The 16454-nt window shown below is 58.6% G+C and overlaps 1 protein-coding gene across 1 annotated transcript; it reads right to left on the reverse strand.

Moving 5' to 3' along the window:
• Nucleotides 1-283: 283 nt before the first annotated feature.
• Nucleotides 284-3117, reverse strand: SLC51A (solute carrier family 51 subunit alpha). Its single transcript, XM_037406709.1, has 9 exons — nucleotides 2878-3117; nucleotides 2585-2679; nucleotides 2016-2170; nucleotides 1825-1898; nucleotides 1585-1743; nucleotides 1341-1452; nucleotides 1084-1230; nucleotides 795-900; nucleotides 284-669 (listed from the first exon to the last, which is right to left on the reverse strand). The coding sequence occupies exons 1-9, from the start codon at nucleotides 2910-2912 to the stop codon at nucleotides 533-535; spliced, it is 1020 nt and encodes a 339-aa protein (XP_037262606.1). The 5' UTR covers nucleotides 2913-3117; the 3' UTR covers nucleotides 284-532.
• Nucleotides 3118-16454: the final 13337 nt, after the last annotated feature.

Genomic DNA, 16454 nt, shown 5'->3' on the forward strand with positions numbered 1-16454 from the left:
ATGCTCCCACTCTGCTCTCAGGAGCCGCCATGGCTGTGGAGGGTGTGCCCCAGGGATGGGCCAGAGCCATTCAGAGGTCTCAGGAGAAAATGCTGCTGCCCTGGCATTGTCTTGGCTGTCAGACCCCAGCCAGCAGCACCTAGAGGTCTGTGTCACAGCTGGGTGTTGGGGACTCCATGCCATGGCTGTGCTGGCCTGGGCTCCATCTGCCTCCCCCTGTGTGGAGTCATTTTCAGCCCAGCCTGGGCAGGAGACAATCTGAGCGCAGTCACCAGCACAAGACTTGGGTACAGATTTATCTTTATTTGGTGCCAGACAAGAGCCCCTTGGGCTGGAGGCAGCTTCACGGATCCCTTTGGCTTGTGGTTTTCAGGTTTCAGACCCTTTTACCACATGCCAAGATGCCCTTTCCCCCTCTGCCTCAACTGCTGCCAGCAGCTCCCCAGGGCCAGAGGAGGAGGAGATGGCTGTACAGGGCAGACCAGTCCCTGGCCTTACTCTGCACCTTGGCACCCCGGTTGTTCCCTCCCGCTCACGCCTTGACACTGGTGCCAGCAGGTGTGAAGCTGACAGGCTGGTAGCCTGGCTTGTCATCCTGCTTGCGGTAGTACATCCGTGTCACCACTGCCAAGATGAAGGTTTGTGGGATCAACAGCTGCATGTTCATCTCTGGAAGAGGGAAAGGGTCATTTGAAGCTGCCTCGATCCACCATGCCTGTTCCCCCACACCCCACCGTGCAATGGCGGGGCTCAGCCAGCAGCGTGTGACACTGCTCCCCCATCTCCTGACTTACGCTGTGACCTGGCCTTGGAGGAGAAGGGTGGTGAGCAGGCGATGTTGCCATTGTTGGCCAGGATGCTGAAGATGGCAGGCTGCAGCGCCGTCAGGAGGAGGAGGATCTGCAGCCACCAACACCAGAGGTGGTGGGGCAGGAGCCGCTGCCTTCCCCACTCCAGCAGCCAGACCTGGCTCTTGCCCACCAGTAGCTCCTGCCCCACCATCTCCTCCCCCATACCACCTCATCCCAGGTGTGCTGGAAGAGCCCCTCGCTCAGCAACGAGCCAGGCAGGACGAGGGCTCACCTGGAAGCAGGAGAACTTGGCCTTGATGTTCTGCTCTGTCAGGTGTAGCCGGGCCTGCCGGAATAGGATGCCCAAGGCCCACAGCCCGAAGAGCGTGGAGACGCCGACCAGGGTGTTGATCCAGAGGGCCACGCTCTCTGCCGAGATCTGGGGGGGACAGAGGAAACGTGCCTGGGCTGACCAAGCTGCTGTGCAAGGCGAGGGCTGGTGGAGGCTCCCTGGCCAGGATGTCACCCTGCCCATGCCCGGGCACTCACATCAGCAGGGTTGTAGTTGCCATCAGCAGCCAGGACCAGCCCCAGGAAGACGGCGACAGCCCTGAAGAAGGCATACTGGAAAGTCCCCAGCATCAGCAGTTGAAGCTTTCTCCTGACAGCGAGAGAGGCTGATAGCACCCTGAGGTCCTTCAGCCTCCGCCCGGGGACTTGCTGTTCCGCCCCAGCAGAAGCGGGGGGTGGATGCCCTCCCCAGGGGCAGGGGGTTACCCCAGCTGTCCCTCACTTGCTCATGGTGATTCGGGGCAGGCAGGGACAGCAGCAGCAGCAGGGCCCAGTGCTGACCACCATGGGCACATCTTTCAGGGTGCTGAGCACCGCCTCCTTCCCCCCGAAGCCCTCCACCATGACCAGCATCAGGAGGTAGAAGCAGATGGCAAAGTACCTGCAGAAGAGGAGGAGGAGGAAAGCAGGTCAGGGCCTGCGGGCTCCCCGGTGCCCCTGCCCTGGGGTAGGCAATACTCACGCTGTGGTAGCCATCTCCACCACCATCATGGAGCGTGGGATCCACAGACCGAAGCAGCTGACCACACACACAACCTGGGGGAGATGTGAGCTTGGCACACTGCTGCTCCCCTCCTCCTGGGGGCTGGCACCCCTTGGGTGGCCCAGGCCCACCAGGGTGATGCCCACCACCACCCCCATGCCCCAGCTCACTGTAGGGGCCGAGCTGCTCCAGCAGAGGGTCTTCATCTTGATGGGGCAGCGGATCTTGCGTGTGAGGTAGAAGGCCTCTTCCACGAATATCATGACTGACAGCAGCGTCATGATGGTGGCAAGGCCCATGATGGTGAGTTGGGCCATGTCCAGCTCTGCCAGGGAGGGGTAAGAAGCTGGCTCCATCCCCTCCTGTCTCCCCTGGGGCCACCACAGCAGGGAGCTCCACTGCCCCACCACTCCACGCTTCGGGAAGCTCCTCACTGCATCCTCGCCACATCTGGCTGTGCCAGAGCTAGTGCTTCTGCCCTGCTGCTCCCGTGTCCCATGTCACCTACCCCGGTGCTGACCCTCCCCAGGGTCACCCCCATCCCTGCAGGCAGGGCTATGGCGGGGAGGCTGACACCCCAGCAGCACCCAGCTGCCTCCTGCTTCCTCAGGGCTGCTCCCTGCCCGCACCTGCCGCAGCCGCCCTACCGCCTTCATCCCCCTTCGTCCCTGCCCTGCTCCGGCAGTGGCGAGAGGAGGGGTCCCCCCCCCGCGCCCCCCCCCCCGGGCCCCCCACCTACGCTGCAGCAGCTGCCGGGAGGTGGGTGGCAGGGAGAAGCAGGCTGCCGGCACGCTGAAGTTCCTGATCAGCATCTCCACCAACGGGCGGGGGAACCTGCGGAGAAGGGGATCGCTGCACGAGGCTGGCAGGGACACAGGGACACCCAGCCCCGCAGGGTCCCCGGGGTCCCCTGGCTGGCTTGCCTCACCCCCAGGCGCCTGCATTCTTTTACAGAGGGAATAACCCCAAATCCTGCTCCAAAAAGTTGGATTTGCCTGGCTGCAAAATGACACGGAGGTCCCCGGCACCCACCTGGGGTCCTCTGCCAGCTCCATGGCGGGGTCCATCCTGCCCTGCTCCCCCGGCTCCGTCCCAGGGCTGCTCAGCACCGCCTGCCTCGGCTTCCCCTGGCCGCCCGTGGGGTCAGAGTCCCCGGGGCAGGGACCGCGGGGGGGGCCACCGCGCCTGGTTCCAGTTTAACCAGCAGCTCCGGCGCTCCCCTCCCTGTGCCGCCACTGCGGGCGCCCATTGGCGTGTGTGTCCCGCCGCGCCATGCCGGCCCCGCGGGGCGCTCGGCCGCCCGGTTATCGACCCGGGGTGCCGGGGGGGGGACAGCCCGTGCCGGCACGCCTGCGCACCCCCAGCCCGGGGGGGAGAGCACCTCTGCCGGGGTGACACCGCCCACACGCCCCCTCGGGCACGGTGGCGGGCGATGGGCTGGGGGTGCCGGGGGTGCCCGTGGGGCCGTGCAGCGTGCGCGGCGCGACCTCACGTCCCCTCAGCCGCGGTGGCCGGGTGCGAGGTGGTGCCGGGGGACCGGGGGGTGCCTGCCAGCCCCTGCGCGGCCCTGCCCGCCCTGAGGGTCCCGGCAGCGCGGGGCTGAGCCCGGCCGGGGGCAGCTCCGCGACGGCAGAGGGCAGGGCTGGGCCGCGCTGGGCGCCCGGCCCGGGGGCAGAGCCCGCCCGGCGGAGGGGCCGCAGCTGAGCGCGGAGCTGGGGCGCCAGGCCGGGAGCAGCGGGTCCTTGTCCTAGGCGGATCCCAGCATCCTCATGGGTCCCAGGGTGCCCGCAGCTCCTCGTGTCCTGCCAGCACCCCAAGGAACATGAGTACTGATTTGTACTGGGTCCCCAGGGACCTCCAAGCCCCCACCCTTTGCCGCTTGGCAGCGGGCTCCTGCTGAAGCCAGAGTGGCACCAGCACCCCAAATGGGTCCCCTGCACCCTGCCATGGGAACAAGATGCTGCAGTTGTCATGGGACTGGGATACAGGGTGGGGGGCTGGGAATGGTGCAGTTTCCATGGGAATGGGATGGGGGCAGGAGGGGGATACTGTGATTGCCATGGGAATGGAATGGGGGAATCCATTTTGCTGTGGTTGCTGTGGGAGCAGGATGCCATCTATCCCAAGAGGCCAAGGCCCTGCAGCTGTCTGGCCCACCATGGAGCTTCTCATCCCACTTCGTTTCAGCACCCCCATCTACCTGAGCTCACTGGCCTCCTTCCTGTAAGTCACCCCAAAGCCATGGGCTGAGCCCCATCCTGGGGACACGGGGCAGCAGAGCTGCTGTTTCACACCAGTGTCCTTGAGATGTTAGAGCCAGGCATCAGCTCAAATGGCCTGGATCTGCATCCTCTCCCCCACCACCCCCCAGCTCCAGCAGCCCCTGGGACTGAGCACCCGAAGGCTCTTTGTCCCCTCCTCTCCACCTCTCCCACAGCAGCCCCAGGACCTGACCCTGGCTCCATTCTCCCTGTACTCCCCCACCTGCAGGTGTGGCTGGCTCTGCACATCATGCCCAGCTCCATCACCATTCTCTTCCTCCTTCTTCCTCCTTCTCTTCCAGCTCTTGCTGGCTTGGTCTTCTAGGTGTAGTCAGCCTAGGGCTCCTCCAGCTAAGTGGGGTAACAGGGGAGCAGGGACTGCTCCGTGGTGGGGTGGCCCCAGGGGCTGGCCCTGGGGCTGGGGGAGCACTGTCTCCTCACGTGTCTCCTGCAGTGGTGGCCAGGGAGGGCAGGCTGAAGCAGGAGCTCTGCAGCACAGCAAGACAGCACTGCCCATGAGAGTGCCACCGTCACAGCTGCCCCCTCTGCAACCATTCCGTGGAGATGAGGGATACAGGGCACCCTGGGATCCTGGCAGCTCTGTGCATGTCCAAGGTGCTGTGCGCTCCTGCCCCTACCCCACTCCTCAGCCCCATTAACCAAGCCCTGTACCCCTGTCCCTACACACTGTATACCCCCACAACCACCCTGCCCTATATACTGTGCCCCACACCTAACACACTCTGCACCCTGTAAACCCTATCTGTAGCTTGGATGCTAAGCCCTACACACCGCACCCAATATACATCCATCCCTATACATTACACCTCACACACTCAGCCCTACTCCCTGCAGCCCCTACACACCGTAGCCTACCTCTAGCCCCATACATTGTGTCTCATACACACAGCATTCCGTATTGCACCCTATACCCCTGTCCATACCTCCTGCACACTGCACACCCAGCCCTGTGCACTCAGACACCCCTTGCACACACGGAGACACTCACCCCCGCCTTGCACAAGCACACACCCCCATGTACACGTGGTCTCTATGTGCAGCACTCTGCAGAGAGCAGCCACAGCCCTGGGTGCTGCCAGCCCCACAGGGTGCACAGAACCTATGGGGGACCCCTGCCCAGCACCCCTGTGCTGCAACATTTTCACCAGCATTGCCCACAGCTGAAGGAACACATCAGTTCCTATGACGTCTGCTGCATCTGCCTCTTCATGACAGTCACTGTGAGCTATGTCATGGCAGTCCTGCTGTCCTGCCTTGTCTACCTGGTGCTCATCCCGCTGTGGTCCATCACCACTGCACCGATCTGCACGTATGCCCGGCCCAGAGAAGCAGAGTCCTGCCCTGGCATGCACACACACGTGCTGCACCACCCAGGCTGTCACATGCAGAGGCCTATTCCCCTGCCTGCACATAACCCCAGGACCAGCACCACTCATGTGTGCCCACTGCACAGGTCATGCGGTAGTTCCCTTGCCCAGCACACCTGTGTCTGTCCCTGACTCACTGCACCAGTATCATGATGACCCTCCTTGCCACTGTCTACCTGACCCTACTTGAGCCCTGGGTCATCTACTTCCCCCAAACAAAGCACACTCTGAGGTGCCAGGTACGGCTGTGGGGCATGGAGCATCCCGCCAGCCTGAGAGGGGGATGCAGGACATGGCTGGACCCCAAACCCAGAGCAGGGGGGCAGCCCCATGTATCAATACTCAGCATGAGCTGGTCCCACCATGCATGCACACGTGCACAGGAGGCTCCATCAATGCACACACCCCCCTCTCCATCCCCTCTTGGCACCAGATGCACCGGTGACACCCAGAAGCACTGACCCACCTCCACCTGCACTGAGCCCTCAGACCCATCACCATGCCCAAGTCCATCCCGTCCCACCCCACGTGGAGCCAGGACATGTCAGTCACACCATCCTGCTGTGAACAGCATGCTGTGGGGCTGGGTGTCACCACCCCAAGCTGCCCCCCAGGGACACAGAGGACTCTTGCCCCTGCAGCCCACAGCCCTTGAGCCCTCCCTACGCTGGCAGGATGGGACCTGCCTGCAACTTTCTTGCTCTGACCTGCCCCAGGAGCTGTCAGAGATGGGTGTGGAGAGGGGAAATGCAGTGGGATGGGGTAGCCCAGGGTTCCCCCCAACTTATCCCCTTATTTCAGTCCCTGTCCACACTTGGGACAGGTGATCCTGGGACCACCAGGGTCCATGGCCACCCTTCTCCCCTGGTCACTCTTTTCCACACAGGCTGCTACCAGGCCCAAAGGCTAGCAGGACAGGCAGGAGCCAACAGCAAGTGAACATCCCCTGGCATGGGCAGGACGCGGGGGGCCACACAAGGTTCCAGGTAAGTCCCATCAGCTCGACCTCAGCCCCAGACCACTGAGATGCTCCAGGGCAGAGCAGCACTGGGCACAGGGAGCCCCTTTCCTGCCAAAAACCCCTTCAGCAGAGTAGGAAAATGGAGCACTGAGGCAGCAGCCATGCACCCACTGGCCCAGAGCAACGGTGGTTTAAAGGCTCATGGTCCCCTCAGCATTGGGGTGGCTGTTTTGCCCCAAGGAGCTGGTAGAGGAGCCAGCAGCAGTGCTGGTAAATCTCCCCATTTGCTTCATTAGCTTTTTTATTTTAAACAAAACTCTTTGACCATTGAAATCCTGCCCCCAGACAAAAAAAAAACCCAAAAAGCAGACCCTCTGGGCATGCCTGCATCACCCACGCTGCTGCTTTGTCAGCATTCCCCAACATTTGGAAAAGAGCTTGAAATGCAAATATTTGCACAGGTTTTTAGATGGTTTTCCACCCGTCTATAATTCCTTGATGTTATGGCTGGAGGGGCTGACCCCGGTGGGTATGGCAGGCTCCCGGCTGACCCTCACCTGCTTCTCCACAGCCAGGACATGACGGGGAAGGAAAATCCTCATTCAAAGCCCTGGTAGGAGCTGTAAGAGGCAAAAATGCATTTCCCCCCATGCTCATCTTTCCCACCCAGAGCCTGGGACAGCAGGGATGCCAAGGAGGGAGAACCTCACACCTACCTCAGGCTGTGGTCCAGCCAGAGAATTGGACAATAAAGATCTTCACCCTGAGCTTTTGGTGATCCGCGGTCACTGTAATGCCCCAGGACACAAAGGGACAGACTCTGCTAAGTGGGACAGAGTAGCCAGGATGCTCCCTTTCCCAGGAAACATCCCTCGCTCTGCCCAGTCCCTGTGCCATGCAGGACCAGCACCCCAAGAGTAATGGAACCCCATGGCACAGGGGGATGCCTGGCACCCACCTCTGGGGGAAGCCACACTTCATGGGCACTTCATCATAGAGATGCCCATGCTCTGCATGACCACAGATGACCCTGGTATCCCCTACCCCAGCAGGAGAGACGGTGTCCCCACCCCACTGGTGTTCCGACAGCTCCTTGCTGAGCCACTGGAAACAGGAGGGTGGGAGCAACTCAGGAGAAACAAATAAAACGTGGAGGTCTTGTGAAAGGGACAGGAAAGACTTTCCCAGGGCACTGGCCCCATCTGGCCCCCTCCAGCCCCCACAAGCATCACCCGCATGAGGAAACTGCTGCTGGAGCTTGGTGGAAGAGGATGGGGGGTCCTGCTGGCAGTCACACAAGGCTGCTGTCACCATCTGCCTTCACACACCCCACCACAAACCACAACCACCCAGTGCAATGGCCTCGGCTGGACCCCTGCAAATCTGGCAGCGTCATGCTTGCTGAGCTGGAGAGGGGTCCCAGGGCCCTGGAGCATCCCACTGCAACGGTCAGCGTGGGGCCATGGCAATGCTCCCAGCCCTGGCCTCAGCACAGCAGGGATGAGGCTGGCTCCCCTCAGCCCCAGGTCTGGAGCCGCCCTGCTGATAGGGATGGCAGGGAGCCCTGCCCACAGCTGGCCTGCAGATAAGGCCCTTGTGCTCCCCACTGATTGCCCCAGGAGGCAGCTGGTGGGGTGGGAGCTGCTGTCCCTGGGAGATAAGGCAGGGAGGGAGCAGCGAGCAAGGAGGGCAGGGGGGTTACTGCAGGGGTGTGAGACACTGGCCCCCTGCGGGTCCCCTGCTCTGGGCAGGGGAAGGCTCCCCATCTCGCTCATGAGCACAGCTGGGGTGGCACATGGTGTGGACCCTCTGGCAGAGCAATAGCCCCCCTCAAATCCTCCCCTTCCCAGCAGAGAGCAATCCCTCTGCCACTGGAAAAACCTCATTGCTCCAACACCCAGGGAGAGACATGTGCCAGGTGTTACAGACTGACATTTTGGATGGGGACACGCTGCCCTCAGAGCCAGCCAGCTCTGCAGCCTCTGCTGCCAAGGTCACCGGGAGAAATGCCGGCTTCAGAGAGGCTCAGCAGGGTAGGAGGTCTGCTGGCCTCAGCCTCCTGTCCTGGATAGGGAAAATCCTCCTTCTCCCAGTACAATGGGGTAAGGATCATTCCCACGGGAGACACCAGCCCCAAGCCCTCTGCCCAGCTGCAGGTGATGGGACACACCAGTGAGGTGGCTATATGGGGCAGTGATGGTGGGGTGAGAGCAGAGGCATGCAGCACATGGGGGAGTGCAAGGAAGAGCTCGCGATTTTTGCTAATCAGAGCAACGTGCTGCTCCACGGAAAAGCCAGGCCCTGATGTCTCATCAACTCCTTCCTCACCCTCTCGGGAAGCAGAAGTAGTGCACGGGGTGCATGGGCCAAATTCCATGTGCCCTTTTCTTGCCATCCCTGGCTCTCAGAAACACTGCCCAGCTGCAGCCACGGGGACAGCTCCTGTGCACAGCCCTGGTGGCACCCTCAGGGACGTCCTGCCCCCTCCCTGGGCAAGTCTGAGTGCCAACACAGATGCTGCCACCAGGCAGGTCTGGGTGCCACGATGGATGCTGCCACCCTCACCAGGCTCCCATGCCACAGATCCGGGCTGGGGAGAGAAGTGGGACATCGGCACAACTGGGGTCATCACCACATCACCTAGAGGGGATCACCCCCCAGGGAACCTGCCCGCAGGCCCTTGGCAGCCCAACTCTGCAACTCATGTCAGCAAAATGCCTCTTCCCAAAACTGCTGAAACTGTTTGACCATATATATATTTCCATTATATATATATATATATATATATAAAATATATATATATAATGGAAAAAACATACTTGACTTATACACACACACCTGTAAGTTTGTATATGATTTTATATGCTATGTAGGATCTTGTATAGTGTATATAAATTGTAGTGAGTTGGGATGGGTGTGCCCTCAAGAGCAGAACTGCTCATCCTTATGGGATTGCTTATTGCCCAAGTTGTAGCCTCAATAACACTTGCAGACCAGTGCTCCCGAGAGACTGGCCTTGCTGCTCCTGCACAAGGGTCCCCTGGCCACAAAGGTGACGGAAGGGGATGCCCCAGGCAGAGCGCTGCCCTTCACAATGCCCAGCATCCCATTGCTGTCACTCCAAGGGTCAGTATCCCGGATGGAGGTGAGGAGGAGGATGGTGGGGCTTGTCACTGGTGTGGGACGAAGGGGAGCCCACCATGAGCTGGAAGGAGCCTGGCAGAAGCTGAATTAAACACTTCTCCCACCCAGACCAAAGCCATTGGAGCAGATTTGATGGCTCCGGCCTTCTCCTGGCTTTCGAAAAGGTGTCACAGTTGGGGCACCCGATAACACCCCCATCTTCTGCCCAGCCCTTCTGGCCTCCCTTCTGTTTGCTTTTCCTCCCAGCAGCCCCATGACCGATGGTGCTGCACTTGGCTGGAGCGGAAGAAACCAAGCCACGCAGCTCAGCATGGCGGAGGCTTTGTCTCTTTCAAAGGGGACAAAAAAACAGCCGGCAGTCCCCAGCCCAGCTGGGGGGATCCTGCGGAAATATCGCAGTCAACACAACACCCTCAGGCGCCGCTTCCTCCCCGCTCCAAGCTCCAAGGCTTTGGTACAAACTCTTCTGCTGCCGTAAGGCAACATCTGCATTTCCAGCAGGTGAAATGCTGCTGGTTCCTTAGAGCTGCTGCCAACTTCTGAGTGAAAAGGCACCTTGTTTGAAAAACAGAGGGGCTTTTTTCTGCCACGGCCACCTAAAATATTGCACAACGCTGCTGCTGTTTGCTTTTTGAAATGACGAGGTAAAAAAACACCCTGCGTGGGCTGCGGCCGTTTGCTTTGGTTAGGAGTTTTATTTTCATACTCGTCTGTCTCCTGCAAGAAGCTTACAGGTGAAAATGCTGAGGCTTTTAAAAAGCCCTGCCTCAGACAGACAAATATTTTCCCAGAGAGCCAGCAGAGACGCGGCATGTTTGTGGAAGGGGGGTGCTGGTCTCCTGATGGCCCCAAGTCCTCCTGGCTCCATGACACCCACCCACTGGCCTCGGCCACCCTGCAGGGACACCCACCATGGCTGTGGGTCGGGCACAGGGTGCAGTCCCACTCACTCGGGGAAAGCCTTTGGCCCTGCTGCCCCAGGGAAAATGATACCCTGAGTTCACGCTTGCATCAGCTGTGCCTGCTGCCTGCCTGTGCCTGGGGGCAGGGGCTGGCTTCGAAGTGCAGCCAGCGGGATTTCAGCTCAGACCCTGCGACTCTGCAACATCCCAAGGGAAAGGCATGAGCCCCCCAAGGGCTATGCCAGGCACTCGAGTGCTGAAAGCACCCCAAGCCCTCTGGCTGCCAAATCTGGACCAAGCACCCCTAGTTTGAGGACCACATCTCACCCTCTTCTCCGTAAACAAACCTACAAGGCACATGGCATTGCCTGGGCCCCCATGGCACAAAGCTGGCACACAGGCAGCCGCAGGCAGGTGCTGCAACCACTGCCAGTGCAGATAAGGGGCAATTAGCACGCAGGGGGAAAGCTCCTGCTCTCCCTGCTCAACCTGGCTGCGCTAATCCCACTCCAATTAAAACCTCCTCTTTGCTTTCAGATATTGCTGTGAGAGATTAATGCACCCTAAAACAAGGCATTTCCAGCAGGCAGGCAAGATAAAGCCAAATCTCAGGTTGCAAAAGGCTCCAGCACCTGCCTGGGAGCATTTAATTACCCTGTCAGTGGCTTCAAAAGTAGAAAAGCCACCAAGGCCGCTAAAGCCCTGCAATCAAAAACCCACAAAGGAGGCACTGGCTCAGCCTGCTGCTCTCCAATGCCTGGGGCCAGCACCTGCAGGGTACAGCCGCTTCCCAAGAGCAGAACCATCCTTCCAACCTCTTGAGGATGCTTACACAGGGTGCTAGTTTCTTCTTTATGTTGATTGTTTTCCTTTGCCCTTTGGGCTGCTCTTTTGCCAATAAATGTACTTTATAAAAACACAAAGCAGTGGACAGGTCTAATCTCCTGAGACAACATGCGCCCTTATCGCAGAGGGTGGTTACCACAGAGTAGGCTCAGGCTGTCCTTTATCCAAAGGCAGCAGCATGTGCACACACTGCAGAGCAAATCAGAGGCAAAACTTACTGGGGCTTTCCAGCCCCTTCCCAGGCCCTCTTGCAAGCACAGGAGTGAGCAGAGAGGGGCTCTTGCTGGACTGATCCTTCTAGAGAAGTACAGCAGGTACTGCAGGACCCCATAGGGCAGGCATGTGCCTGGCAGACACCGCTCACCATATCTTCATGTTCTTTTATGGCTCCATCCAGACATCACTCAGAGCCCAGCTTTGCAAAGCTAGTGGATAACAGTCGCTTTCCAGACTCCAGATACAAATCAGCAATGACCAGAACAAAGCAGGATTGAGGGAACCCATGAGAAACCCATAATCTGGAGGCAGAGACCCTCGGGACTGTGTCCCAGCTCCTGCGTCAGTCCTCTCCCCGCCGCCGTTTTTTCTCTTTCCGCCTCCCACTGCTCAAACCCTCTCTCCCTTGTGCCAACACGATGTTGGGGCCAGGTCCACGGGTCGCCGTCAAACACACGGGCTTTTTCGGTGGTGCAGAGCGAGACAGACCTTTGATGTGCCCCAGGGTGGCCGTGCTGCATCCCCCTGCTTTTCAAAGGCCTGTCCTTGGCTATTGTGCTCACATCCTGAGCTTGTTTGTACACTTGCCTGAGGCCCCCAGCCCTGCAGCCCCCCTGCCGCAGTGACAGCAGCCCTGACCGCCAGATAAAAGCAGCCAGGCTCACCGGGCAGAGTTGCTATCAGAGCAACAAGTGGCACAGTCCCGCGGTGCGGCCGCCAAGATAGCAGGAGTTTTGCCAGGCTGACCCCACGCCACTAAAGACTCCAGGTCAACAACAGCTCCTGCTAGATCTCCACTGGCCCTGCCTGCCATCGTGGGGCTGTCTGGGCACTTCATCCGTTGGCAGGAACAGTATCAGCCCTCTACACACCAAGGATTTGTCCTTGTGCTGCTGCTCTCCCCCTCGGCTGCACCTGGAGAGGGCCAGCATCTTGTCAAGTGATGTAACTGTCAGGCGGGAAGGAACACTAAAGTAATCACCTCATCTCCCTGCTTCCTCTGAGCAGGGATGAAGCAGGGATAACCACCCACCCTCCTCCCTGTAGGCAGGGTCCAGTTGTACTAGGAGCACGGAGGGGTCCCCAGGACTTTGGGGGTTAAAAACCCAGTGCAACTTAGTCTTTGCAAGCAAGGAAGCCCCATTAAAAGAGCCAGACTATTTTAACCCCACTGGGGCAGTGTCCAAGAACAAACCTCTCAGCTGGGCCTCCGTGTCAGCCCCTGGCAAGCAGAGCAGCGGCAACAAGAACCACCACATCCACTTACCTCCTTGTGTGGTGGGAGAGATGGGCAGATGATCCTCCTCACTGCAGGGAGGCAAAAAAACTCCAGAGGTCTCTGAGGAGGGGGTTCATGGGATACCCCAGGTCTGCACGTCCATAGGAACAAGGGACCACACCATCCTCAGCCCCACATCTCTCCCCCAGGTGCTCGGTGCTTTCTGGGTCCCCTGGCTGACAGGCAGGAGCACCAGGCCAGGTGCAGACAAGGCAGAGAGCCAGGCCAGTCCCAGGCACTTCTCCAGGAAGGATGCAAAGATGGGTGTTACTCTGAAGGGAAGATGGAGCTGCAGCCAGCTCTCAATGTTACCTGCCATGCTTCCACTCTCTCAGGTGCCTTTTCCTGGCTGCACATGGCCCACCCCTTGCCTCCTCCACAGCCCCTTTGCTGCAGAAGAGGCAGCAGATCCTCTGCAGATGCTGGTGCCTGCTGCGATCCTTCCTCAGGCTGCATGGCAGCACAGGCCAGGACTGTGACCAAAGAACCAGAGCTCCCGAGCACAGCTGTATGCACATGGATTGCTGGGAGAGAGCAGGGTGGGGTGACCTCTTCCAAGGCAGCATGATGGTTTTTACTGTGAGGGTCAGGTGCAACTGAGAAATTGAGAGATGTGGCAGCAAAGGCCAAGAACACAAGGTCTTCTAGAGGACCCTTCCCATCCTGTTTCTCTCTTCTTTTCCTTCTGCTTTTTAGCTGCCTTCCCAAAATGTGGAAGCTGGTGACACGAGGATGCTGCAAAACTGAAGTGAAACTATATTTTCTTTGCCATATTTTGGTCTCATGTTTCAGTATTAATCCTGGAACACTGTCACATCATGGGATGCTGCACAAAGGAACCCAGAGTCATCTGAGTCTGAGTCAGGGGACTCACAAGCTCCCCAACTCAGAGGAACAGGGGACAAACATCTGAAAAAACAGGGCCAAGCGGCAATGAGGAGGAACGCCCTGATGGAAGCTGGGCTAAAGCGAGGTGTCAGGACAAGCACGGAGGCTCCCACACTGAACTGCAGGCAGGAGCTGGGCCAGGCAGGGAGCAGAGCAGGCAGAAGCAAGCAGGAGCTTGGCTAGGTTGTGGATACCTATGATGTGGTGCAGCAGGGCTTAAACAACAGTCTGCTGCAAACAGCTTCAGAGTTAAAATGCTCCCGGTCTTCGGGAACCAGACAGAGATCTCCAGGTGGATGGTGATGGGATGGGTGCGGGATGATGATCTGGATTTTCATGGGCCTGAATTGTGCTAAAATCACGCACACAGAAACCATGCACCTTGCTGGGATGAGGGATCAGAAGTCAGAAGTCACCAATCCTACATCCCGTTCCCTCTTTGGCCATTTCCCAGGTTTGGCTATCTCTGTTCCTTGCAGAACTTTTTGGATGAGCTGGGCAGCCTGAGCACCTGGGCTCAGCATCACCTGCAGTGCAGGCACAGCTTTGTGAACAACACAGGTACCAATCCCAGGGGAGGTGGCACCAGCCGCTGATGGCCGGTAGCCAACCAACTCCCACGCCCCGCCTGCATCCAGCCCAAGGTGAAAGGCACTCAACTGCTCTCAGGTACCACGTTGCATTTGGAGAACCCTCATTTTAAGGTATTTCACTGCCAAGGCTAGCTGCAGTGAGAAAAAAATATCTGAGTTTCCAGAATGTCAGCTTTCTTTTCTTTTTCCTGTCAGGTGTAGAAATGGGGAGCTGCTCAGCACATGGTAAAACTTATTGAGAGGGAACAAAAAACCACCTTCAGCGAGTATTTGTCAGGGCAGGTTGGGGCTGGCACAGCAGGGCACACACCACCTCCTCTGCTAGCTGGAAGGGAGGCACAGTGGACGGAGGCCACAGGGGAAAATAAACCAGACTGCCCCTTTCCTGGCTTGCATTTTGGCATCGCTCCTAAGAACCCCGCAAGTTTGAGCTCTGCTGCAGATGTCCCTCCTCCAGTGGGACCTCTGCAGAAACACAGCTCTGCTCGGCAGCGCTGGCCGGCAGCGAGCACAGCCCCGTGCCTGGTACGGTGTGCCCAGCCAGCACGCACCAGTACTGGCACTGCCAGAAGGTGAGGACTTGGTCAGGGGGAGCCCAGGAGGAACGTAAAAAACAGGGCAGGGCTGGGACTGTTTTCTCCAGGTTATACTTCCCTGAGCAGCAGGCTGCATCCAGACCATTGCATTGAGGAACAGTCGGAGGATCCAGCCTGCAGGGCTGACCTCATCTTTCTGAACCCTCTTACTGTGACCTGAGGGAAGCCCGTGCTGAAGCAGGTTTGCTGGCAGGACTTTTGACCCCACGGGGGACCCACACTGGAGCAGTCTGCTCCTGCAGGACTGCACTCCGTGGAAGGGACCCACGCTGGAGCGGTTTGTAAAGAACTGCAGCCCATGGGAAGGACTCGCATTGGAGAAGTTCACAGAGTACTGTCTCCTGTGGGAAGGGACCCCACGCTGGAGCAGAGGAAGAGTGTGAGGAGGAAGGAGTGGCACAAACAATATGTGATGAACTGACCATAACCCCCATTCCCGTTCCCCTGCACCACGCCAGGGGAGGACAGAGAGAAATCAGGAATTAAGTTAAGCCCAGGGAAGAAGGGAGGAGTGGGTGGAACATGTTTTTCTGATTTGAATTGTAGTAAATTAAATTAATTTCCCCAGGCTGAGTCTGTTTTGTCCATGACAGTAATTGCTGAGTGATCTCCCTGTCCTTATCTTGACTCACGAGCCTTGTTATATTTTCTCTTCCCTGTCCAGTTAAGGAGGGGAGTGATAGAGCGGTTTTGGTGGGCGTTCAGCCAGAGTCAGACCACCACAGACGAGCAAGGGACGAATGAGCACAGCATTGCAGAACACATGCACACCCAAACCTTGAAGCATTCCCCGGTTCCAGCACACCTTTGAGAAATGACCTGAGCCATGAGGTCCGAGGCTGGAAGTGGTGACTTCCACTCGTGCTGGAGCCCAGACAGACAGGTCAGAGGAGGCTGCATCCACAGCCAGGGCCCACTCATGGCCGTTCTGGAGACAGCAAACATCAGTGGGTGCTCAAGCCAGGCAAGATGTTCTGCAGTGTCCTTGCATCAGCTGAAAGGAAGCAGAGCAAATACCACAGCCATGGTAGACCTCAGAAACTGCAGCAGAGAAAGCCCCTGGCAGGTGGAGCTCCCTTTGCAGCCCCAACTGGCGCCTGGCTGAGCTGCAAGCCTCAACTTGACATCACACTGACAACTGGAAACAGACTTCCTAAGGGCAAGGGTAGCTTAAAGGTTTCCTAAATACCCCTCAGTACATTATTTATCACTTTCACTCTAAAGTCGCTGAGCTGCCTCCTTACCCGTTGCTTCAACTTGTGAAGCCTGCTGAAAGGAGATGCGTGCTGGAACTTTGTTTCATCAAACGACCTGCATGTTGTACTTCTCCCTCAAGTTTCTTAGAAGCAAGACAGGAAACCACACTGCTCTGCAGCTGCTGGCTCTTACAGACCACGTTCTGCACACCGGGGGGCTCCCACTGCATCGTGGGGTCCCTCTGCCTGCCCCAGGGAGAGGGCTGGAGCGAGGAGCAGCTAATACAGAGCTGGAGCAATCCTGCGGTGTCCACCAGACAGATGCTTCTGCCAGCACAG

This window comes from Falco rusticolus, chromosome 13 (genome assembly GCF_015220075.1).
Source record: "Falco rusticolus isolate bFalRus1 chromosome 13, bFalRus1.pri, whole genome shotgun sequence".
Lineage (NCBI taxonomy): Eukaryota > Metazoa > Chordata > Aves > Falconiformes > Falconidae > Falco > Falco rusticolus.